Below are 25980 nucleotides of genomic sequence, written 5' to 3'. Positions count from 1 at the left end.
TGGGCCCCGCCCCCGTGAGAGCGGAGGGCGGCCAATGAGGGCGGCTGTGAGGGGAGCGGAGCCAATGAGGCGAGCCCGGGGCGGGGCGCGGGCCGGAGGGTGGGGCGGGCGGCGGCGGTGGCAGCCCGAGGTCTGGCGGCGCGCAGTATATGACAGTACGTCAGCAGCGGGATGGCCGTAGCTGTGGCGGCGGCTGCAGAAGCCCGAGCAGCCGCGGCCGCAGTGGAGGCTAGAGCCCGAGCGGCGTCGGCGGGGGCACCCCGGGGACTTTAAGATGGCGGCGGGGGGGGCGGCGGGCCTGCGGGAAGAGCAGCGCTACGGGCTGTCGTGCGGGCGGCTCGGGCAGGACAACATCACCGTCCTGCATGTGAAGCTCACCGAGACCGCGATCCGGGCGCTGGAGACTTACCAGAGCCACAAGGTGAGCGGCGGCCGGCGGGGCTGGAGGGCGGGCGCGCCCTGCCCGGCGCCTCCGGGCGGGGTCCCGGAGCCGCGGCCGCCCCTCGGTCGCTGCCCCTGGCGCGGCCGGCCGGCCGGGCGGGCAGGGTCGCCGACGCCGCGGTGCGGGGCCGCGGACGCCGGGGCGTTGGGAGGGCGGCGGCGGCGGGCGGCCCCTGGCGGAGGGGCCGGGGCAGCCGCAGCGCTGGCTCGGCCGCGGGGCGCTGCGGGACTTTCCGACGGCGCCCGCGGGTTTCCTGGCTGTTTGGGTCCCCAGGAGAGAGAGGGGCCCCGGGACAAAAAGTGAGGTGACCGTGCCCCTGGCGGGGGAGGCGGGGCGCGCGCGGAGACCAGTAAAGAGCCTGGGCGGGCCGGCGGGCGCCAGCGCTGGGCGTTTTCGCTGACACTTGGCCACCGCGGCCCCGGCAGAGACCGGGACCCGGGAGCTCCGCGTGTGCGGATGGGACACGACTCGTACTGCCGGGGACTCGAGGACGCGGGCGCTTCGCCCGGGGCCGCGGGGATACGTCGCGTACTCGCAGGGCCGGGACGCGAGCGCCCCGGGAGCCGGGCGAGTGGACACGCCTTGCACTCGCTAGGGACTCGGGAACTCGGGCGGTGTGCGTTCCCGGAGACACACCGCATCCAGGGCGGACACTTACGGACACCGCATCCCGGGGAGACACCCGAGGACTCACAACACATCTAGCGCCAGGAACATGACTTTGAGTTCTGGGGAAAGAAATTCGCGGAAGCTCAGCGTACCCGAAAGACGCCCGGCGCCCGGGGCTGCCTGGCGAACTTAGACTGGGAGCAATCCTGACCGTACCGGGTGGATGCACTGCATCCAAGGCGGACACTCCTGCCTCTTTCCTCTTACCACAGACACTCACAACTCGAATACCGGGAGAGGCTCAGACCTACACACCACAATTGGCGCACAAATCCAAGAGCGCTTTCACGTTTAAAAAAGTGGGAGAGAGGGGGACACTGAGAAGAGACGCTGGCAACCAGGGGACGTGAGGAAGCCATTTATGGACATACAGTAGGAGGTGTCGAATGAGGGGACAGGAGTGGGACACATTGCCTGAGGCAAAGCTATATCGTCTGGGGGATCAGTAACATTTTGCCCACGGAGGAGACAGGGAGCTAGAACCTAGGGGGCATACTGACAAACACCCAATCCATATTAAGGAACATGCTTCAGCTGGTTTCATAAAACAAGCACCAAGGAGCAGAGGGACACCCAGACACAGACTCATACACTTATTCAGATAAAAGTGGAGAAAAAGAAAATTAACATCTGTTGAGCTCCCACTAGTGCCAGGCACTTTAAATGCATAGAGATAAGACAGTCCTAAGCAGAACCACAGGAAAGGAGAAGTGTGAACCCTCAGCCAGCCTGGTTTAGAGAGCATACGCATACATACACACAGGAGGAGCACAGTTATGGGCACCTCGGGAAGTTTATGGACTTATGTGATAGGGTGTGTGTAAACAGAAGCATGAGGGATTCTGAGGTGAATTGAGTGGACACATGAGAGAATTGAGTGGACACGTGGATGTGTACACCAGGGTGCAAGTGTTACTCACCAGGGAAGCATATGTTAAAACAACAAACGAACAGGATTTGTGGGGAGTTGCGTGGAGGGTGATGGGGGAGTGAGTGCCTGTAAAGGGAGAGAGACACCTTCCTACACAAGATAAAATCCCAGGGAGAAAAGAGCCTCAAGTATGGTTGGTTTGTCAGTGCACAATAGCAATAAAGATGTAGAGAGATACAAGAAATACTAAACCGTGTATGCTCTGGTAGCTGCTCCCAGGCAGGTGCGACTGCGGTAGAGAGTGGGAGTGGGAGGCCCAAATGGGAGAGCCAGATACACAGAGGGATGAAGGTAGACAGTGGAGAGAAACCCAGCCCTGCAAGATGGAGAGATAATTTTGCCTGTTCCAGGGGAAGGGCGTGGGAAGGGATGGCAGTGGGAAGAAGGTAGGTCAGGGGATAGAAAGAGAAAAACAGAGGTCTGGAGAGGAAGCAGCCATTAGGAGGAGGCCAGCCCCCAGACAGACACAGACCTAGGGAGAAGAGAAAGACTGACACATAGTGGGTGGGGAGAGGATCTCTGGAAGCCGGAGGTTAGCCAGCCACCTTGGAAAACAGCAGGCAAACTGTACAGTTGAACAGTGAGGTTGACAGGGTACTTGGTGGGGAAGAGGCAGGGTATAAAAAAGTCCACTGAAGGAAGAGAGGCGGTAGTGCTGAGAGAGAGAGAGAGAGAGAGAGAGAGAGAGAGAGAGAGAGATATGGAGTGGCAGAGATGCCCCCAGTACCCACTAGTCTGCATGACCACCGAGGGCCCAGGAAGGGAGTGCAATTTGTTTTGCTACCTTTGTATGGTCTTCATTTATGCTTTTTATATCCTAGTGCTTTCATGCTTGGGAATAAGGACAGAATGTTCCAAAAGTCCCTATATTTATATACTAGTGTCTTCAAGGAGACAGATCAAAAGTTCTCTCTCTTCTACCCCACCATTTAATTCTTAATTTTTTTCATCTCACTTTTTAAAATTTAAGGTATTGCAGTTAAGGCTTGTTTTGCTCTTGACTGCTTCTATTGCCGAGATTATATATATATTTTTTTCTTTTCTTGTCCATATTGTTTTATTCTATATATATATATATATATATATATATATATATATATATTGTTCTCATTACTGTATTACTGTCTTTTTCCAAGTTGGGGGAATGCAAATTAAGGGATCTGGTCAATTCAGACAGAGGCAACAAAAGGAAAAGAAGACATTTTCCGAGTCTTTCCACCTTTCTAATTGTGGAACCTGGGAGACTGAGTTAGTTCTAGGATTCTCTTTCTCCTGAAATACTAGCAGTAGAAGCAGTGGCATACTGGAGTGGAGGTAGGGATCGAATGAGCTGACCTGGCCTCTGCAGTGGACACCATCTTGTTCCTGATGTGACCAACTCCTGTCCTCAGGCCTCTGTCACTCAGGTACAGAAACACCTTTTAAGGGCTTGGGGAAAACAAGCAGAAATTGGGGTGGAAGTGTGAAGCACAGTTGGCTGAAAAGTGGAAAGAGGCTAAATGAAGAATTGAGGGACCTTTTGGGTGACTGTATGCATGTTGATATTGAATGCATGGTCCTCTAGAGTGTTCAGCTCAGCCTCCCACCCTTGTGCCCTCAGTGCCCCTCCTGACTCGGCCAGAGCAGGGCTTCCATAGGCACAGTAACAGATGCCAGGAGGGGGCAACTGGCTGAACTTTTATTATCCAGTGGAAGGATATTTGTTTGGTCGTTTGCACTTTTCATATGTATGAGAAGCAGGACTCATGACTTTAAATTGTATTGGCTATTTATAAATATGTTAGCATGTGTTGAATAATTGAGAAAAGGGTTCTGATGGCCAAGCTTTTCTTAAATAAATGATAAATAATAAAATGACATTTATTTCTCATATGAAATGCTCCCACCATTTCTTGTGTTCTTATAAGAAGACCCTTGAAGCTTGATGACAAATGACCTCCAGGCAGCTTTGACTTATGTATGCAAAATGATGGCTATTAATTTTTTTAACTTCTTCTTTTCTAATGACTTTATTGGGACCAGAAATTTCAACAGGTTAATTTGATAAATTAAGCATCAGAAAGTCCTTTTCTTGTCCATATTGTTTTAATCATTTGATTTAACTTTTCTAGATAACCCACTTGACCTAAGGCTTTAGAGAAGTGAATTTAGAAATTTTAGGCCAGAAATATTCTTTAGATATAATTGAAGAAGTTATTAGGATTCATGGAAACAGAATCTTTGAACACACTAAGATCTTGGTTTTCTCAAACCTCAATTCCTCATCGCTTCAAAAGACAAACTTTTGATGGTAATCTTTTCTTAAATGGTAAATAATAAAGTGACTCTTATTTCTTATATAAAAATTTGCATTTATTAAAGTTTTCTATTTTTTGGAGAAAAAACCTTGAAAACCTTTCTAAATGAGCAGGGGGACATTGTGAGTCTAAGAGTGGGATTCTGAATTAGAATAAATATCTCCTAAATATCACTTTGAATACAGAAAGTTTCAAATTTATAATATATAGTGTTGACTGGAAAGTTACTTTCATTACTTGCAGAAAAATCCACATATACTACAAATATATAGAATATCAAGCTTTTTAAAAATTTAAATAGAGGATTTTTGAGTGAGAGGACAAGTTACTAAATAAAATCACAAATTATAACTTTATAGTCATTTAAATTGATGTTTGTGATTATGTGGGCTGCATAAGCTCTATATATTTTAAATAAGCATATATTACTATAATTGCATATTTCTACCAAATGTAAAACTATATTTAAAATGAAAATGCAATATCTTATATTTTAGCTAATTTTCCCAGTAACATAGCTAGTTTTTTCTTGGTTGGATAATAAATTTGTATAAAAAGTCTCATCAATTCTGAGCCTATTTATTTGCTTTTTTTGACAAATGTTTGTTTAAAATTTCAAAGATAGTGGCTCAAATATTATTATCATGCTTACCAACTATTTCATAAAAAGTCTTGCATAGTTTTGTTTGGCTGTAGGAGCTATTCACTCTCTATCCCTAAAAGACCAGAAAGCAGATGCCTTTAAGTAGTATTCTGTTAAAACGTTATCCTGTCAACTTATGTGGCTTAAAATAAAATTTTCTGCCCTGATTAGTGTCATTTAGGAAAATGTTATCATCCTAAAGATTTGTATAAATATTTTTTCATTTAATTTTGCACGAAAAACTCAGTCTTTCTCTGTATTACCAAATACTGTTATTTCCAGTCAATACATAAGGTCTTATTTAAGCCTCTGAAGTTATTGTACTTCTAGGAGTTTCCTTTAATTTGTTACTTGATCTTTTTATTTTATTTTTTTTTAATCCCTGCTTCCACAGGTTGTAAAGTGGGTGCTTTTCTCACTGTGGTCTTCCTTTCTACCAAGTGAATTTTTTTTCCCCAGAATTTGATTCATGATGATTTAGGACAAAGAAAGACACATCTCTATTTTTCCTTTTCTTCCTGTTTCCAAACAATTATGTGCATTTTTTAAAATTTTCAGTAGTATGCCTTATAAATACAAAGGACCATGTTCTTCATAAGCCGCCATTTCAGTATCCAGACCTGCTAGCATAGTGCAGCCATTCCTTTTAGATGTGTTTATTAAGTAAAATAAGGTTTGCTGCAGCAGATTCCATCTGTTCCAGTTTTTTTTTTAATGTAGCCAGGTTTAAATAAGTTAACCTTACTGACTTTTAACTTATTTCCATCTTTAGTTAGCACTTGATCATAATATGTTTTTTGTCAAGAAAAGTCAAGTTTGTGCTCTATGCTATAGTCTTTGAAAAGTTTATTCAAATACTTAATTGGTTACTCAATGCAAAGAAGGGTGTTCCTCCCTGAGAAAAGTAGTAGCCAGATTGCCTAAAAAGATAGACAGGGAACCTTGGCACCAGAATTAGGAGGAGAAAGAAAGAACATATGTGAAGGACTGGAACATGTTCAAAAAGAGAATTTAAAAGGAAAGGAGTGTAGAATTCTTGGAATGATTTCCAGGGAAGCTTACCAAGGACAATCACCAGATTCAGCCTTTCCATTTGCTCCATTTATACTTGTAAAAAAAAAAAAAAAAAAAAAAAAAACTACAGAAGCTGTGTGCTCCTAGGACTTGTTAGGTAGTTTGTGATAAAACCAGAAGGAGGAAAATTGAGAATTCCAGCTGAACCGGTGCTGTTCATTGTTAACAATTCGCAGTGACCCCTTTCTCTGCCACAGAGAGCTGGCACCAGAGTCCAGCCAGTGTGGGCCAAATGTATTTGTAGGGTTTGAGAAGATATCCCTAAAGTAGGATATTATGGGCATTTCTGCACCTGAGCTAAATGTTATAATAAAGAAAACGGCATGTACTAAAATCCCACATTTGACTCTCCTGCCTATTGCAGCTCCATACAACATTTCCTATGACTTATACAAAAATCTAGAAAACCAGGTCTGAAGTAGACTACAATAAATTAATTGCCACCTCTTTAAACAGCCAAATTAAAGCTGGAAAACACTGCATAATTCAGATCAGATATACCAGAGAGAATTGCTTTCTCTGTCTTTGTTTTGTGATTTTTCCTTCTCTTCCTTTTTTATTCTTCCTCCCCTTCTACCTTCCCTCTTCTAAATTTCCACCTATTTATAATTTCTGTTGTGGCACTGGGGCTTTTGAGAGTCCTTCTAAATCTTCAGGAAGAACTGGTTTAAAGGTGTCCACTAATACTCTCCCAGCAAAGGTCAAACCTACCCAGCATATCCATTGCTGGCAATTTAATATAGGACATAAGAAGAGAGAATCTTATTAAGCTATAAACTCTTTAAAGATTCATGAATTAAATTAGCACCTTCAATTGACCTCTACAGCCAGGGCATTTGATAACTAGTTTCATAGTAACTAGATTGTTTGACAAATGGCATGAGCTTTTTTCTTCTTGGGGATCTTATATGTTGTTGGTCTAGAAAAGATTCTTGAGTTTTAAAGGACTTTAGCTGTAGTGCAGAAATGCCCATAATATCATAGTGTTAAGATTTTAGCAAATAAAGACTGAATGAAGGACCATATCTCTAGCTGAGGGAATATCATAGGTAAGGGAGTAACAGGTAGAAAAGCTAGGCAGGCTCTCTGAGAATTGCCAGAAGGACCCTGTTCCTTTAACCCAGTATGCAGAAGGAAAAGTGAGTTGGATTTAGGGAAGTAAATGCAGGTCAGAACAAGTTGATTACCTGTCTGAGTAATTTGGTCTTTATTCTGTCATCACTGGGAGACATTGAGTAGAAATTAAAAAGTGATTTGAGCTGTACTTTTGAATTATTCTGGTCCTGGTGTGCAGGATGACTATGAAAGAAATCTGGAAGGAAGTAGGCAAGATAGGAAGAAGTTTATGGCCCAGGCCAGAGATGTTTGGGGTCTATGCTAGGATACTGGTAGAAAGGCATAGCAGCTGAATATGGTCTATAGAAATGATATGTTAAAGGAAGAGGACTAGGTTGAGATTTCTAGCCATTGGCCTAGGCTGGGTGTCCTTACTAGAAAGGGCAAGTCAGAAGCCCTGGAAAGTGGGGTGAGGGTAGGGACATAAAGAGGATGAGTACCATTTTGGTGAACAACCACTGGGGTCTTTTGTTTAGTTATCAAAAGGCTTAAGTTTGATTAGATGTTTCATCTTTAGAAGTATGTTTGAAAATCTGAGGCAGACATATATAAAACAGTGCTGAATTATATGTTTTATATCAACTCTTACGTTTTTTGGAAATTTTGGAAACTTGGTGTTTGGGGGGGAGTTGAAATTTGGTTTAATCAAGGCTTTTATGTTTTGTTTGTACTTTTTATAGACTTCCTTTTTTGGGTGATTTCTTTTTCTTTTTTTTTCTTTTCTTTTTTTTTTTTTTTTTTTGGTGGTACTGGGAGTGGGTCCCAGGGGCTTTCTACCTCTGGGCTACTGCCAGACCTATTTCATACTTTATTTGAAAACAGAGTCTCACTAAGTTGCTACGGTTGGCTTCCAACCTGTACGACCCTCTTGTCTCAGCCTTCCAAGCTCTGGTATTACAAGCGTGCACCACCATGCCTGGCTCATTGAGTGATTTTTAACATGAAATTCAAACCTGTTAGTTTCTGTCCCTAGTAATTATTGAAACACTAGTAACTCTGCATAATGTACCTGGATTGATGTTTTAAGTATCGTTTTGAAATAGCACAATTCCTAAAGGCCTTGAAAGGGTCAGTGTTTTCACTTCTTACTGATTATCTCCATTTCTTTTCTGGTGTATGAGGGGGTAGTTTTGGGGTGTGTGTGTGTGTGTGTGTGTGTGTGTGTGTGTGTGTGTGTGTCAGTCTGTCTGTCTGTCTGTATGTCAGGACTTCAGTTCCTACTCTACCACTGAGCTATACTTCAAGCCCTGGTTCTTTTAGAGTTTTGTTTGTTTTTTGTTTTGTTTTTGGTACTAGGAATTAAATCCAAAGGCATTCTACCTCTGAGCCACAGCCCTAGCCCTATTTTATTTTTTATTTTGAAACAGAGGCTTGCTAAGATATTGAGGGTCTTCCTAAATAGTTGAGGCTTTCCTAGAACTGATTACCTTGTTTCAGCCTCCTAAGTGCTGGAATTACAGGAGTGCCCACCACACCCAACCATTTTGAAGTTTTGATCTCCTAATTTTTTTGTTTGACAGTTCCTTTTGAAAAACAAAGCCAAACAATCATGAGTATGCACAGCTTTTGTTATACATATGCATGGAGGCAACCTTGGCTAGAAGATTCTCCCACTGAACAGGGAACTTAATCAAGGATAAAGTCAGTCTTGAATGTTTTTGTAAAATTTACTACTTTAGAATGCAAATATGTTTATCTATCTACCTAGGTTTCAGCATATTTTAAGAAAACATTGATTTAGTTAGTATCATTGGTTTGGGCTCCATTTTTAGAAAGCATGATGTCTCAGAGGACCAGAAAAGGAGTCCATGTAGGAAAAACTCATTTGTGTATTCAAGATTTTTGTCTTTAAGAAAACATTAAGAGATAACAGAGTTAAACTACCAAACATTTTTAAACTACCAAACTTTTTTTTTTCCCTTACTGGGAATTGAACCCAGGGGTATTCTACCTCTGAGCTACACCCCCAGCCCTATTTTTTATTCTCTTATTTTGAAACAGAGTCTCACTAAATTGCAGAGGGCTTCATCAAGTAGCTGAGGCTGGCTGCAAACCCTACAATCCTCCTGTCTCAGCTTCCCAAGTACTGGGATTACAGCTGTGCACCACCACGCCCAGCACTACCAAACATTTGTATGCTCATTTAGCAAACATTTGCATTCATCTTCTGACATGTGTGAGGTATATAGAACTAGGCATTGGAGGTATAAAGCCAAATAGATCATGGATGGTCCCTGCCATCAAGAAAGTGCTTGAGATTTAGTAGAAGCAAGTAAATACCAAAAGAGAGAAAGGTTGTGTTTGTAAATAATGTCTGTGTTTTCTTCACCTGTCATCCTCTGCTGTGCATACTGTCTCCACCACACACCTGAGGTTGTACCTGGCCAGGTGTCCAGTTGTCACTCATCTCTCTGTTCCTATCCTACTAGACTTCTGGCATTCCATCCTATTGACTACTTCTTCCTGTTAGGAGCAGTCTCCTGATGTCCCTCAACTTCCCTTTGTACCTTGGTGACTATTCTCTGCCAAGCCCTGAATGTTGGGAATCCCTGCTCCCTTCTTTTTATTTATTCACTCTCTCCCAGTAAGTTCATATAGTTCTATGGATTTAAGCGGCATCTTTATGTTAATGATTCCCAAATATTTATCTCTAGATCAGAATTTTTCTTTCCAATTCTGGGGACTTATTTCCAACATCATCTCCTCATCAAAGTTGAATACACATCTCACACTTAATATATAAGAACATTTCCCTCCATAAACCTCTACCTATACCCACATGAGTGTTCCTCCTCTCAGTAAATGACAGCACTCTTTAGCTGCCTAGAAATTCACTAGAACCCTTGCTTTGTCTCATCTTTTATTGATACATTTGATTCATCAGCAAGTCCTGTCAGTGTTCAAAATATCTAAAATCTAACTCCAGCCATTACCGCTGTACAGTCCCATCCACCATCATCTCTCCTCGGGATCACTGCCGGGACTTCAGCTAGCCTCAAGTTTTCTACTCTTCACCCATACTCCATTCCAAAGAGCAACCAGAATAATCTCTTAAAATGGAGTATAATCATGTAGCTTCCCAGTGTCGAGCTCCTTAATAGATAAATCTAAAGTGATTTAGATGCTGCATTTTATCAGTTTACAGTTTTTTAAAAAATAATCTCCATCTTCTAGTCTAATCCTATTTTACCACTTCTCTTTATACTTCTGCTCCAGAAATCAAGATCCCCTGGAACAAAGCTTTATTTGCTTTTATAAGTCAAATTTGATATGTAAGCTTTTAATACAATTATAAGGCCCACATTAAGCTCTTGGAAAAAAATGATGGGATGTTGTGCTTCAAGTGTTGTTGGTTGAAAAGCTGGGTCACAGTAACTAACATTTGGCTGATTTTTCAGGTAGGACTTTTGCCTTCCACGTTGAACCGTTTGAAATCCTAAGATTTTTAAAACAGTAATTTTTTTTTTTATTTAACCTGCATTAGTCAGCTGTAGTTTTTCAGAAGCTATCTTTCAAAACAAAGATTGTGTTAAATAAATTAGTTTTCTTCCTACTGTTTTGGTAATCCCTGTTTTGTATCCCATTCTTTTCTGTCTGTAATGGCTAGAAAGAAATTATTCTTTACTTCATGCGCTCTTTGATCTTGTTTTTCCAGATCTATAGAAAAGGAGTTTCTCCTGCAGCTAAGATTGGATTGACTCACAAAGCAAAATACGAGATTGGTTTTGTGAAGCTTAATGACTCTTCTTTTTGGCATCTAATAAAAGTTCTGAAGCAAGGGAGATACTGTTTGTTAAAGTACTTTGTATTATCTTTAAATTTCACATCTTGTATCATTCTAAATATATTGCCAGCTTTTGACAAGAGATGAGTATATTTGATCTTTCAGGATCAACTGTGATTTTCTGTGCTATTTCCTGCTTTAGCTCCAATTTTCTTTTTTCTTCCTCTCCCTAACTAGATTTTTATTATTACAGTGGTTATAATTATTAGATACTCTTTGGATTCTCTATCAGGTGAGATTATAAAGAAGAATTTTTTTATTATAAAGAACAAGACTTTTGCAGTACTGGGGATAGAACCCAGTTGTTTTCTACCTCTTAATTAACACCCACAGCCCTATTTTTTATTCTTTTTGTTTGGAACTAGGTCTCACTAAGTTGCAGTGGTTCTCACTAAGTAGCTGAGGTTGACCTTGAACCTATGATCCTCCTGTCTTAGCCTCCCAAGTATTGCCTCTTTTAGGAAAGAAAGATGATCTACTTTATATGAGTGGTAGCTCAGGAAAGAATCCTATCTACTTAGTACTGTTTACTCATACAACTGAAAACATTCTTTAGATTGCCTGACATTATTTTTACGGGGAATATCACAGCACAAAACCAAAATTGTGACTTAATATCAGTTCTTAATTCTTTAACTTTCAGATTTTTCAAATTTTAAGCACCTATTTTTGAAAAGGGGCAGGAAAATAGTTATATAAAACCATGGGCACAAACACAGTTCTTAAAGTGAGAGGGGGTGAACAAGAGCATCATTCTTAGTGTTACAGGGTTTGAGTCCCAGGTTATTTAGCTGTGTAGCTATAAAGAACTTATACAAGAAATAAAAACAGAAGCATCTAAAAACAGAGCATTTGTGAAAATTCCTGGAGATGATGGCAAAAATGATGAGAGTACTTGACACATTTTAAGCACTCAATAAATGGCAACTGGTTTCTTAAAACAATCTCACTTAGGCTGGGCGTGGTGGCCTGCGCTTGTAATCCCCATGCTTGGGATGGCACAGGTTCAAAGCCAGCTTCAGCTACTTAGTGAAGCTCTCAGCAATTTAGTGAGACCCTGTTTCCAAATAAAATATAAAATAGGTCTGGGAGTATAACCCGAAGGTAGAAAAGCCCCTGGGTTCCACTCCCAGTACCACCAAAAAAAAAAAAAAAAAAAAAAATCCCTCACTTAAACCAGCCACTGAACCATCACCATTGTCTGGTTTAAGGCAAAGTTCCAAAATGATATTTGACTTGGAAATGTATGGCAATATCTTTATCGTGAAATATAATACAACTAGCTGGTTGTGGTGGTGCATACTTGTAATACCAGTACTTGAGAGGCTGAGACAGGAGGATTGCAGGTTCCTGGTCAGCCTCAGGTACCTAGTGAGGTCCTCGTAACTTAGTGAGACCTTATTTCAAAATAAAGAATAAAATAGGGCTGGGGTGAGCTTGGAAGTCGAATGCCCTGGGTGCAATCCCCAGAACTGCAAAAAAAAAAAAAAAAAGAAAAAGAAAAAACAATATATTTATGTATGTATGTATAACTTAAATACATGGGTAAAAGAAGATATTTAGGTTTCTTAAAGAAATCATTCTTTTCCTGGACCAGAATGCTATTTCTTATGTTAATATATTTACAAAACTGATGATGTTTGATGTGGTAATAAAAGTAACCATAGATCTAATTTGTTTACCTGGATAAATAAAATATAAATATTCAAGAGACAGTTTTGAACTACCTTTATTTACTGACTTTCTTTTATTACTCCAAAGAAACCTGAGCTTTTCTCCTTTTCTTCCACTCTAAAGGGATCATGTCAGGAACTAATATTACAGAGTAAACTTACTCTGTGAAATTTTTGAATAAGTTATATATTACTTTTATAGTGCTGCTATTTGTGGAGGAATAATTCCTGGAAATAAGTGAACACAAATCTCTTTGGTCATAGAGCAAGTTTTGTTGTAGTGGCATAGGCTTGCAATAGTAAACACCAATAATATAACTAAACCTATGAGCAATTTAGTACTGTCTATACTTCTATCCTTAAGAATACTTTGCTTTTCATGAGAAATAGTTAATTTGATAAGTAAAAACAGTGAAACTAAGAAGTAACAAAGTCTTTTGACTGAAAAATCACCACCATTATTATTTTTGAAGTTTTTTGTCAAAAAGTTTTCCTAGCTGGTTTCAATCTGCCCTTGTATTTCTTGGCTAGATGTAAATATCAGATTGCTGTCTTACTTATTGCTCAAATACTGTTCAGTTAAACCCTAGGGTTACTTGATTTTCAAAGGACCAACTTGGTGCAAATATTTAATTAAAGCTAAAAAATAGCTGGGCATGGTTGTCCACACCTATAATCCCAGTACTTGAGAAGCTGAGACAGGAAGATCACAAGTTGGAGGCCAGCCTCAGGAACTTAGTGAGACTCCCAGAAACTTAGTGAGACCCTATTTCAAAGTAAATCAGGGCTGGAGGTATTGCTTGGAGGTGCAATGCCCTTGGGTTCAATCTCCATTACAAAAAAAAAAAAAAAAAAAAAAACCTAAAAAACAATGTTTGAAGACAAACAAAAACTCATTTCTGATGGAAATGTGCTTAGTAAGTTAAGCATAGTTTATCATATTTGGCCATCAGTCTTCACCTCATCTTTTTAAAACTGACTGGCTTTACAAAAAAATTTTAAAGATAAAATAAGTTGAAGTCAGTCACTTAACTGTTAAATTAGGCTTTGAAACATTTGGACAAAAAAAAAAAAAACTAACATTCTGAGACATTTGCTTCTTATTCTGAGTTGCTACCCTTTAATAATCCAGTGTCCAGATGCATGTGTAGTATAGAGTTGGAAGGAACCCACTGTGGGCTATGTGACATGCCAAGGGTGTATGTCTGAAAAAGGTTCTACTTGGTATTTGGATAGTTTGGAAGTATGTGAAGGTGGGAAAGCCTTTGTCTATGTGCCAAGTGATAAGGGCCTGAAATGGGGCCAGGGGCTTCCAAGGTAGAGACTAACAGTTTACTTCAAGTGGGTCTGCTGCAGAAGGCTGGAGTTGATGATTGGTACCCCTGAAACCATTTTAATATTTTTCTTTGGTGCCTGATATTCAAGCTGCCGTGCATGTCACCATTCTTACCTTAAGGATGTCTACACTGTCTAGCATATCCTGTTGGTTCCAGGTGTGGTCATATATTAACTTAGGCCTTTATCACCATTTCCAGAATATTTCTAAAGAATTCCTGGAGCTGTTTTCAAAGCCATCTACCCAGCTCTTCTGTACTCCAATCCTTCTCTCTCCATCTGTTTTGTACAAGACATTCAGTGCCTTCCCCCAAAACACTTCTTTTATCAAGTTACTTTCTTATTCAGAAAATTAGAATTATTTGTCACACAGAAAGCGAGACTTAAAAGATGTATCAGTGAGCATGATGGTGTGCACCAATAATCCCAGCAACTCAGGAAGATAAGGGCAAAGGAACTCAAGTTCAGGGCCAGCCTCAGCAACTTAGACCCTGCTTCAAAATAAAAAAAATATAAATGGCTGGGCATATAGCTCAGTGCTAGAGGGCTGTAGGGTTTAATCACCAGTAGAGTAAAAGAATAAGATCAGTGAGAGGATGAGGAGGGGATTAGGGCTAGATTATTCCAGAGGGCAATAAATCTTTTGAGCAGATAAGCCTGATATTGAAAATTTAAACTATTATAGCAGACAGAAACTAAAAATGTAGACAAGTTTTGAGGAGAAAGAAAGTTTGGGTAGGAATCATCAGGTCTCGTTCCCTTCCTTGATATTTTAAGTGTAAAAGAACTCTGCACACACATACACACATACCTGCCCTCTACCCCGACAGTGCCCACTCCTATCCTTTATTTCTTCCTCAGGGCACTCCCTCTTTTGAAGGGCTTCTCCCCCCACCCCTAGCCTGCTATTTAAGATCCACCTTTTTAATAAACCTTTGGCTTTTCTGACATCTGTTATAACTCCTACTCTCCTCTCCTTTTTGAGAATTCTTACTGCCCTTCCTGGTGGTACTCAGCCTAGCACTAATTATTCTGAGGATTTCCCCAATTAAAATGTAAACTCTAGAATGAGGAACTAGGCCTCTCCTCCATTCTCTGATCTCCCATAGCTGATGTATGTAGAATCCAAGGTAGTACAAGAGAAATGGCAGTAGCCAGTAGCGAGGCATATGGTCCCAGCCTCATCATAAATGGAACACAGGCCTGGGGATTGACTGAGGGGTGGGCATCAACTATATTATTTCTAAGGCCTCTTCTGCATTTGGAGTTCTGTGGTTCCAATGACATGTAATTGCCTAATACAATATGGAGGCTTGAGAAGAGACCATAAATTAGTTCTAAGGTTGTGAGCTCTAGAACCAAGAAGATAGGAGTACTACTGCCAGGGGAGTAGGAAAGAAGTGCCAGTTTGGTGGTGGGAGGGGTTAGGGGAGTTCATTGTTTACCATTCAGTAAGACGTTCCTGTCATTGCAGACATCTCCTAAGCAGTAGTAAGTAGCAGGCTGTGGAGAAATGTGAATTGAGTGGAAAAGCCATTCAGAGTCATCATCAAACAGTGAGCCACAGGAAGCAGTGGGTCTAGAAAGAGGAAGGATGCTAGCTTTTGAAATGAAATGTGCGATCACAGAGCTGGGAGGATGGCATCTCCAAATACATGGAAGACATGCTGCTATCCAGTGGAGAAGTCAGCAATTTGAAAATTGAGGGGAAGTTTACATTCTTTTGACAAGGAAGAATTGATGAACTTGATGGAGAATTTGTTTTCAGCGGTGAGGTGAGGTACAGGCAGCCTGTGAGTTGAGGAGTAGCCTCCTCTAGGGAGTGCAGTGTTATGATTGGAAGGGAGATTCAGGAGGCAGGGCTGATGCAGATACTGTGAAAGCTGGAACCTGATCCTTTGTTAGCCAGATTGCAGGGCCCCAACTTCCACACAAGTGGGGACTCTGGCTCCCGTGGGCACAGTTTCGTTACTTGGGAAGAGCAAGTTTAGCCATGGAAGGTTACTGTCCCCCTACACAAAAGCAATCTGTGTTTCATATTCTTTCATAAGAGCCCATGAATCAGAATGAATCACTACTAAAAATAGGTTTTAAAAATTCAAGCACTAGCCAGGCATGGTGGCACATGCTTTTAATCCCAGTACTCGGGAGGCTGAGACAGGAGGATCACAGATTTGAAGCCAAGCATCAGCAACTTAGTGAGGCCCCAGCCAGCCTCAGCAACTTAGACTGTTTTTGGTTTTGTTTTTATTTTTATTTTTGCGGTACTGGGGATGGAACCCAGGGGCATTCTACCTCTGAGCTATACCCCCAGCCCTATTTTTTTTTTCTTTATTTTGAAACAGGTCTCACTGAGTTGCAAAGGGCCTCACTAAGTAGCTGAGGCTGCCTTGAACTGAGATCCTCCTGTCTCAGCCTCCCAAATGCTGGGATTACAAGTTTAAAAGCGTGGGCCACCAGCCCAGCAATTTAGAGCTGTTTCAAGATAAAGAATTAAAATAGAGCTGGGGGTGTGCCTCTGAGGTAGAATGCTCAATGCCCTAGGGTTAAATCTCCAGGACCACAAAAACAAAAAAATTTTATGTTTTTTTTTAAACTTCTCCAAGAAATAAAATTTTCACCCAGTTGTACTTTGATTCTGTTGACAGATCTGAAGTTAAATTATCTCTTTAAGGTGGTTGAACAATGATAGCAGTATCAATTGTGATATTTTCCCCATGATGTTATCCATTTTTATAAAGGATAATAATGTTACCACTTGATTTTTATGTTCAGGTAGTCTATCTTTTAAAGAAGTGCTTATTTTTTTCTCTTTATTATAATTCTGATTAGTAAACTTTTAGTTCTGTAGAAAAGTTTTAGGAAGTAACTAGAAACAGCAGGTAATATACTGTGGCTCAGGGAAGGGAATGATGGATGCCCTATATTTTTATTTGGGGTAGACATGTGACATAAGAGTAGGAAAAACAGTTTGCAGTGTTACCATTAAATACTGTCTAAATTGATTTCCCCATGAATTTTTTTTCTAGCAATTTAGAAAAGCATTCCCATAGAAAAACATTCTCATAACCTTGAAATACAGTAAATCATGCTGGAGACTGTGGGCAATATTTTCAATTGCAGAATAACTCTATAATTTTTTTTTGTTGTTCTGGGGTTGAACCCAGTACCTTTGGGCTCAGTATTATTATTATTATTATTATTATTTTGTGTGTGTGGTACTGGAGGTGGAACCCAGAGGCTTTCTACCTTCAGGCTATACTCCCAGACCTAGTTTATATTTTATTTGGAAACAAGGTCTCACTAAATGGCTGAGAACCTCACTAAGTAGCTGAGGCTGGCTTCGAAACTTTGCGATCCTCCTGTCTCAGCCTCCCAAGAGCGGGGATTATAAGCGTGCGGCACCACGCCTGACTTATTATTTAATTTTGAAATAGAGTCAATAAATTGCTTAGTTGCTAAGGATTTTGCTAAATAGCTGAGGCTGGACTCAAATCTATGATCCTCCTGTCTCAGCATTCCAAGTACTGGGATTATAGGCCTGTGCCACCATGCCCAGCACTCTACAATAAAATATTGAAGTTATAAAATGAAAAAACTCATAGTAAATCACAAAAACATTGTTCAAGAAATTATGTTCTTCTGAAGAGAATCTTGTAAGAAAATTGGAACCTGTTTGATGCTCAGATAAAAATTAATCCCTTTTAGAAAATGGGATTCGTTTTAATTTTATATTTCTAGTATCCTGTGGTAGTTTTTCAGAGTTCCTCCAATTATCTCTTCCTTCTTCTCAACCCTGTTGTAAGTAAGCCAGGAAACTAAGCAGTGAGTTTTTTATGTAAAATTGAATTAGTATATCAATTATTTTTGCAAATTATGTCAGTCGGTTTCAAAACTATGATTAGCTACATTGCCAGAAAGTACCTTTTGGTTGTATGGGTTTGAGGCATCTAATACAATGATATGCAAAAATAAGCATATAGCAAAAAGATTTTCATATACTATGGCAATAAATACATAGATTTAAAATTGAAATATTAAAAATGTAGAAATATTTAGCTTTGTATCATGGTAACTAAGACTTTTTTTTTCTCTTGTGTTTCTTTTAATAGAATTTAATTCCTTTTCGACCTTCAATTCAGTTCCAAGGGCTTCAAGGGGTGAGTACTTTATTGATTTAGCAAAAAAATCTAATATTCATCTTACATGCCATAAAACTTTGAAAATTTGCTTTCATTTGACCCTCATGATATAAGCAGGCACTTTTATTTTATGAACTTTGACTAACTAAAATTTTTGTCATTAAGATGCTTGAATTATCTTTTAAATAATTTCGATATACCTTTTTAGTTGAAGTTTCAAGCATCAAGGTATTATGTGAATATGTTTTATTTAAACAACTAAGGATCCATTAGAAACTTAATTTCAAGAAATTATGACTGTGATTTTGTGGTATTAATAAAATCTTGCTGTCCATACACTTAATTTTTTAATTACATATGTTAAAAATATATAAATAGAAATTAAGCTTTTCCAAAATACAGAATAATCAGTTTTCTGTGTCCTTTTCTTTGCTTCATTAAAAAGCAAAGTATGCTGGGAATATAGCTGAGTTGGTAGTAGAGCTCCTGCTTAGCAATTGAGAGGCCCTGAGGTCAATCCTTAGCACCAAAATCAACAAGCAAAAATGCATAGTTTATGATGATTTTGAATAAGATGGACCTATAAATTTTGAGTTTACATTAGATGGTAAACTTTATAGAAGTAGTATCAGTATTATTTTAAATATTACTATTCCTATTTAATCTTAATAAATAAACATTTTTGCTTCCTAACTTAATATGCATTTCTATTCCTATATACTAGCTACAGCATGGGGATTTGGAATACCTGTAAATGAGTTAGACATGCAAAAAAGGCAAGCTGGGAGGAGACTCATGTTCCTGATTATTATAAAACTACATATTTGAATTTTTGTTATGTCACAAAATGCAAAAATGCCAATGTAAATGAATGCAGTCATTTTAAACTTTGCAATTTGGAAACATTTCAAGAGTCAGATTAATTATATCATTCAACTAAGAGTACAGTACTTTGAAATCTGTTGTGTAATGCCAACTTAAAGGAGATGTTTGTGTGGATGTCAGAGCTCAGCTTCTACATGACAGCTTTACAATGAAGTTCTTTTTTCCCCCTCGGTAACTGAGTGTTCATGAATGGGGTCCTAATTGGAACAAGCATTCTTCTGAATTTTGTTGTATAGCTTTTGAGGTAGTCTTTAGTTTGTGCTGATTCTATATTTAAGGAATTCGTCCAGTTGTTTATTTAAGGCTTCTAGAATTTTTCTGCAAGTTTTAATGATGTCAGTAGTATTTGAAGGGATATTCCAGACGCAGACCTAACACCTCCAGTTCCATAGAAATCTATGGATTTTCAGCAAATTGTTATCTGGAAGGGAAGCGAGACTTAGGGGAGGAAAGGAAACTTTGATCTGCATTTCTCTCACTAGAAGTTGTGGGGCAGCTGCTTCCCTTAATTCTCTCTCTACCCTAGCAAGACTAGGGAAATGCAAGTAAAGACATTTTTTAGGAAGTACCAAAAGGGATCAAAAGACTAAATGACAGGGAAGCGATAATACATGCAAGCTTCCAAACTCAATTCTGACACTTGCAGCTTTTAGCAATCTGGGAAGGAGCATGGTTTTCTCTGGCATACTGGTTGCCTCCACCCCCTTGGTACCATCAGAAAGCAGACAGCTTTATATTTGAAATGTTGGGCATTTGATTCTTTTTTTTTTTTTGGGGGGGGGTCTGAAGATGGAACCCAGGGGCATTGGACCTCCAAGCTACACCCCCCTGCCCTATTTTTTTATTCTTCATTTTGAAACAGGGTCTCACTAAGTTGCAGAGGGCCTCGCTAAGTAGCTGAGGCTGACTGCGAACCGCGATCCTCCAGTCCCAGCCTCCCAAATGGAATTTTGAATTCTCCACCTGCCTCTTCCTTCTGCTTTCCTGTGTACACGTGTACACGCTTCCCTGGATTGTCTTTGCCTCCCCACTTTTCTTCCACTCCCTTACCTGCAAATAGTTTGCTGAAAAAAGTAATTCAGTTATAAGTGACTGGTAGGTTTAAATCTTAATGGGTTTTTTAATTTTAGCAGAAAAGCTTTTTAGGCCAAATCAATGGTGTCTGAGTTTGGTACAGTAGATGAGGGGTAGAGGTGCAGCAGCCTGAGAGCTATAGGAGGCTTGCTCCTACCTTATTCTGGCTCTGTCTCCTCAACCCATCACCCTTTTTATTATTCTAACTGGGAACAAAATATATGGACTCAGCATTGTTTTAGAGGCTGCAGCTGCATTCCATCTGCCCTTCCCCCATCTCTTTGCTGAACTCTCCCCAGCCCTTTGGGACTTGGTAAAAACAAAGAGTCATTAGAGGGGAGAGAGTGGGTTGGCACAGCCCACAGGGCATATGCAGAGCTGTAAATGTGCGGGTCTTCTGTATAGGGTTCCTCTGTTTTTCTTGAGAGCCATGATAAGCTAGCATTGCTCAGATCTTTAAAAACCTTGGAAAAATATGCCAAAAGAATTTTCCTATGTGGAAAATGTCTAGGGCTTTAAAACGAAAGGTTTAAATATGGATTTCCCGCAAAAGATACTTTCCCTTAGTGAGAAATGTTATTTTTCTCTTTACACCAAACATGATGGAAACATCAATGAAAATTTACAGAGGAACTAACTATAATAAAATAAATAAGTTACCAAAAAACATGATTGAAAATGTGCCTTAACTATCATGGTAGTGTCATTTGTAGGTATAATTGAAGCATTGTTAAAATATTCTTTTAAAAGTGAACACATAGCCGGGCATGGTGGCGCACGCTTGTAATCCCCGCGCTTGGGAGGCGGAGACAGGAGGATCGCGCAGGTTCGAAGCCAGCCGTGCTGGCGTAAGAGACCCTGTTTCAAAAATATAAAATAGGTCTGGGAGTGTAGCCCGGAGGAAGGAGGCCTTCCAGGAACCCCAGTACCACCAAAAAAAAATAAATAAATAAATAAATAAAAGTGAACATATGTTAAAATTATCTTCTGTTTCCTTGATTAGACTTATGCTAAGCATGGCATGGTTATGCGATTCCTTGTTACTAATTATAGCCTTCCCTCCACTCTTGGTAATGTCTTAAGATGGACAAAATTTAAGTCTTGGCAGGTTAGCTGTAAAGTATATTTACTTTGCTTCTCAAACATGTTCTCTTAGGCTAAAGTTAACTTTTAAATAAAATCAGACAGAAACATTAAAGTATAGCAGTATGCTGTTAAAGAGTGAAATTCTAAGAATCACTGATTACTTGAATTTTTATAATCACACTTGGACAACAGTCTTTATAGCATAAAACAACACAAATTGTGTTGCTCACAGTTCATCTCATCCTTTTCCCTTAGTGAAAGAGGGCACTCTGGAATTTGAGGGCATTTTCTGGATTCAGAAAGATAACATACCTATAGGAACAATTGATTCTGATGACTAAACTCTAGAATGTCAGGAGCTGGAGTCATCATCTAAAAATGCCTTGTTGATTTTGAAGGGTGTGGTCAACCAAATTATCTTCAAAGTTCTAATCCATACCTAGGATACTTACTCATAAGTAGAGATTTTCGACGATTATGCCTAACAGTTGGCCAGCATATTTAAACATAAAGGATAACTGGAAAGATTCTTGTGGGCTTTGAGGTGTTTAAGTTATAACATTCAGCATAATTACCTAATTTCCGAAAGCGATCAAATAACACCCCCCCTTTTTTTTTCTGGTGGTGGTACTAAGGATTTAGGCCAGAGGCATTCTACCTCTGAGCTACACTCCCAGTCCTATTTTTATGTTTTAATTTGAAACAGGTTCTCACTAAGTTGCTGAGACTTGCCACAAACCTATGATCCTCCGGTCTTGGCCTCCCAAGTACTGGGATCATAGACATGTGCCACCATGCCTAATTTAAAATAGGTATTTTAAGAACCAATATACTCATATTTATTTTAAGCAGATACAGAAAATGACCAGTAAATATTTTCCAAAGATTTATGATGCAGTGAATTTTTAAAAACTAAATGATTTTTATGCTTATCAAAAGTTTCTCATCTAAAGACATAGAGGCAGAGGTGTAAATATAGTGAAAAGTTCTTCCCAATATACTATATAGCGTGTGTGTGTGTGTGTGTGTGTGTGTGTGTGTGTGTGTGTGTGTTACTGGAGATGGAACTCAGGGGCATTCTACCTCTAGCTACACCCCCCACCCGTACTTTTTTTATTCCTTATTTTAAAACAGAGTCTCACTGTGTTGCAAAAGGCCTCACTAAGTAGCTGAGGCTCTTTGCGAACTGCGATGCTCCTTTCTCAGCCTCCCAATTACAGGCATGCACCACCACGACCTGGCTTACTGTATAGCTTTAAGATACTTTTTTTTTTTTTTTTTTTGGTGGGGTGAGTATACTAGAGATTCAAAGCAAAGCCTTGTGCATGCTAAGCAAACACTCTACCACTGAGCTGCATCTCCAGCCCTTATACTGTAAAAGCTTTAAAAGAATTACTGGAAACAAAGTTACTCTATATTTTCTCATAATGGCAGTTGTTACTGATGCCGTTACCAACTAATGTAATTATTCTAAACTATAAATAGATGTCTAAACAACCAATATGCTAATAGATTAATTTATTGTTCTGCTTGTCTCATGCACCTTTTTTCCTCCCTTATTGAAGCCAAGTTCTTTGTTAAGTGCTGAGTATGAAAAGATTCAGGGATGGGCAAGATATGGGCTTCTCTTCAGGGTATTTATAGTCTGACAAATACAGACAAATACTCAGGGAGAATTAATAATGAAGAATTTATCCAGAATCCTTCACTTAGAACTTTTATAGAAAATAGGAAACTATCCAGAACATGGATCATGTGTTTACTGGTGATTGGCATGAATCACCAATAAGTATTTTAAACAAAAGTTGTAGTAGGTGGAAATGCCATATTCTGGCAATGTAAAATTTTACAATTATCTCTTTAGAACTGTGCACACACCCTTAGAAACACATATAGGTAGACTCATGGCATGATATAATTGAGATAAAATCCGAAATGGCAAAGTTTTCAACAGCAAATAATGGCCACATCTGCTGGTTCACAGTGCATGGTGTCTGGTGTTGCATAGCTGAATTGCTTGTGGCCACGGGCACTGATGTCCAGGGATGACTGCCACAGCAATGAGAAATAATGTTAACTTGGTCACAATATGAGGTTCCAGGCCCCATATTAATGCAATATTTCTTATGATAATGTTGCCCCTAAATTCTTTCTAATTTAATTGCTTACTTTAGACTCAACAATCCCAGAGGGTTTAAAAAAATAGAAGGTAGTTTTGCAGATACAATTTTTAGAAATTATTTTAAGAAAAGAATTGGAAATAGGAAATACTTTCTGTAAGTACTATGCATTTTCTAAACTGAGCGAAACACTGAGTCACACACACTTTTCCAAGAATGAACAAGGAATAGCCAGCCAAACTAGTTCTAAATGTATGCCTTCCAAAAAGGCACCATGACCTTCTGAAGATTAAATCGGCATTTAACTGCTAACTTTAAAGGCTTGACTAGTTCTATAAAACCCTTGCAGGAGAGTCATTAACTCCAAATAACAGAGGGTTGGTTTTTTTCTTCTTCTTTTTTTTAATCTTCAAATTTAGCACAGCATTCAAAAAGATTGTGTTATTTATTTTACTTTGTGGGGCTAGAAAGAAGATGGGGTCTGAAAAACTAAATTATACAGTATTTGAAATTAGTAGGCAATTTCAACCCGCCTTGAAAATGTTTCCCACCTACTGCCCTTCCCTACCCCACTTGGTACCTGGGAAGCAAAGATAACTATCAGCTTGAAACAAGCAGCAAAGACAAAAATAAATCCCCAGCACTACCATTCTGTCTTAGATGATATGCCTTCCCTCTGGGTTCTTCCCTGGCCTTTTTGATTGGGCTAGCCCACTGGTTTTCCCAACAGTTGTGTTTAGTCAGTCTGCTCAGAGGGGTGCTAACAGTTACCTTTATACTCCTGACTGTGAACGTAATTAATACTAGAAGGATGTTAAAATTATATGCTTTTGTAATAGCAGTTTTCTTTCCATTTTTTAAAAATATTATAGTGGTTAACATGTATAGATAGTATTTATTTTAATATTTACATTGAATTGTAGCTCTTTGCCCATATATTGATTTACTAGATATTCATAAAGTAGTAAATTACCTAGGTTTAAAAAGGTTTTAGCTTATATATACACACACATACACACATATTTTTTAAATCTCATGTTAGCTACAAGTATGAGCTGCCTCTGGAAACTCATTATATCAAACAATAATGGAATCATAGCTTGCAGCTATTATAGATTGACCAGCTGCTCTATTTCATGATGCCACTAACCTCTATCCTCCTCTTCTTTCTGGATGAGGACCAGCCTCTATTTTTCCTAAATAAGCAGAAACAATGAGCTATATCCAACACCTCTTTCTTCACAAAATGGCTGCTTACCACTTTAGGCATCAGAGAACTCAGACAAGCCCCTGCCTGGAAGAGTAGAGAATGGCAGTGGGTGGGAGGGTTTATGGTACCTGAAGAAACTATCTGAAAGTCCACAGCTTTACACAGGCCCTAAGCCCCCCCCCCCCCCCAAGAAGGGCTACAGCTAGACAAGGCTCCCAAAACAGAGGTGCTCATCTTGCTCTTTGACCAAACTGGACCTGTATGGTATAGGGAAGCAGGGATTGGAACTATGACTGAATCCTGAAGATGCCACAAGTATTATAAATTGCTGAGCAGTAAGCTGATCACTGTCTTTATTGAGCAAACATGCAGGCACCACAGTGGGCCGTGTAGACAAAGATAAATAAGACCTTAGAATGCTGTCTCTTACTTCTGACATTATCTGTTTGCTAATAAAATCTGCCTCTGATGACTTTGGGTTTGTTTTGTTAGTTTCCCACTAAAACTGAAACTTGTGAAATTGAGTCATCTCTGTTGTAGACAGTGTCACTTTAATAGCACTCACTTTTTTAAGCTCGGAAAATGATCATTTTACCCTTATATGCCACCTATGGCTCTTATGGTTAACCATTCTTTCAGTTTGACCCCTGAGTATTAAATAGGTGTTGACCTCTTAGTGTGTGAAAGGCCCTATTCTAGATATACACAATGAGCTTGTAAGAAAAAGGTGTTTTAAAAACTTAAAATTTGATCTGGGTGTGGTGGCACATGTTTGTAATCCCAGTACTTGGGAGGCTGAGACAGGAGAATCGCAGATTTAAAGCCAGCCTCAGCAACTTAGCAAGGCTCTCAGAAACCTAGCAAGTCTCTGTAATGAGCTGGGAATTAGCTTGGAATTAGAATGCCTCTGGGTTCTATATCTTTTTCCATCAAAAAAAAAAAAATTATAATTTGAAGCAGGCAAAACCTTTTCAAGACTATGTCCAAACCCCAGATCTTATTATCTTATTTCAAACAATATTTAACACAACAACAAACTACTAAGTATCATTGATTCTAAGGTGTGTGAAATTCCTTTTTTTTTTTTTCTTTTTAGCATGTAAATTCTTTGAACTTATAATGCACCTCATTGTCAGTGGCATTTTGACATTGGGTCTCAGTTTTTCAGTATTTTATATTATATAGTGGTACAGAAAATTATGAATTTTTCATAGTTCTGGCACCTTAAAAGCACTTCATAGCAATACAACAGAAGTATTTAGGGAATTTTTATTTACTGTAAAAAAATTGTACCGAAGCCAGGTGTGGTGGCATATGTATGCTTGCAATCCCAGCATTTGAGAGGCTGAAACTGGAGGATCACAGTTCGCGAATAGCCTCAGCTATTAGTGAGGCCCTTTGCAACTCAGTGAGACCCTGTTTCAAAATAAAGAATAAAAAATAGGGCTGGTGGTGTAGCTCAGGTGGGTTCCATCCCCAGTATCAAAAAAAAAAAAAAA

The 25980-nt window shown here is 39.6% G+C and overlaps 1 protein-coding gene across 1 annotated transcript in view; it reads left to right on the top strand.

Moving 5' to 3' along the window:
• Positions 1–274: 274 nt before the first annotated feature.
• Positions 275–25980, top strand: part of ELL2 (elongation factor for RNA polymerase II 2) — a gene marked incomplete at both ends in the record, with an annotated part of 76840 nt that continues 51134 nt past the window's right edge. Inside the window, 2 exons of the mRNA XM_080698320.1 lie at positions 275–421; positions 18077–18124. Of these exons, the coding sequence (XP_080554446.1) occupies positions 275–421; positions 18077–18124 (195 nt within the window). The remainder of the gene's footprint in view (positions 422–18076; positions 18125–25980) is intronic.

Source organism: Muscardinus avellanarius (assembly GCF_963383645.1).
Source record: "Muscardinus avellanarius genome assembly, chromosome: 1".
NCBI lineage: Eukaryota > Metazoa > Chordata > Mammalia > Rodentia > Gliridae > Muscardinus > Muscardinus avellanarius.
This window is presented reverse-complemented; position numbering and strand designations above follow the sequence as displayed.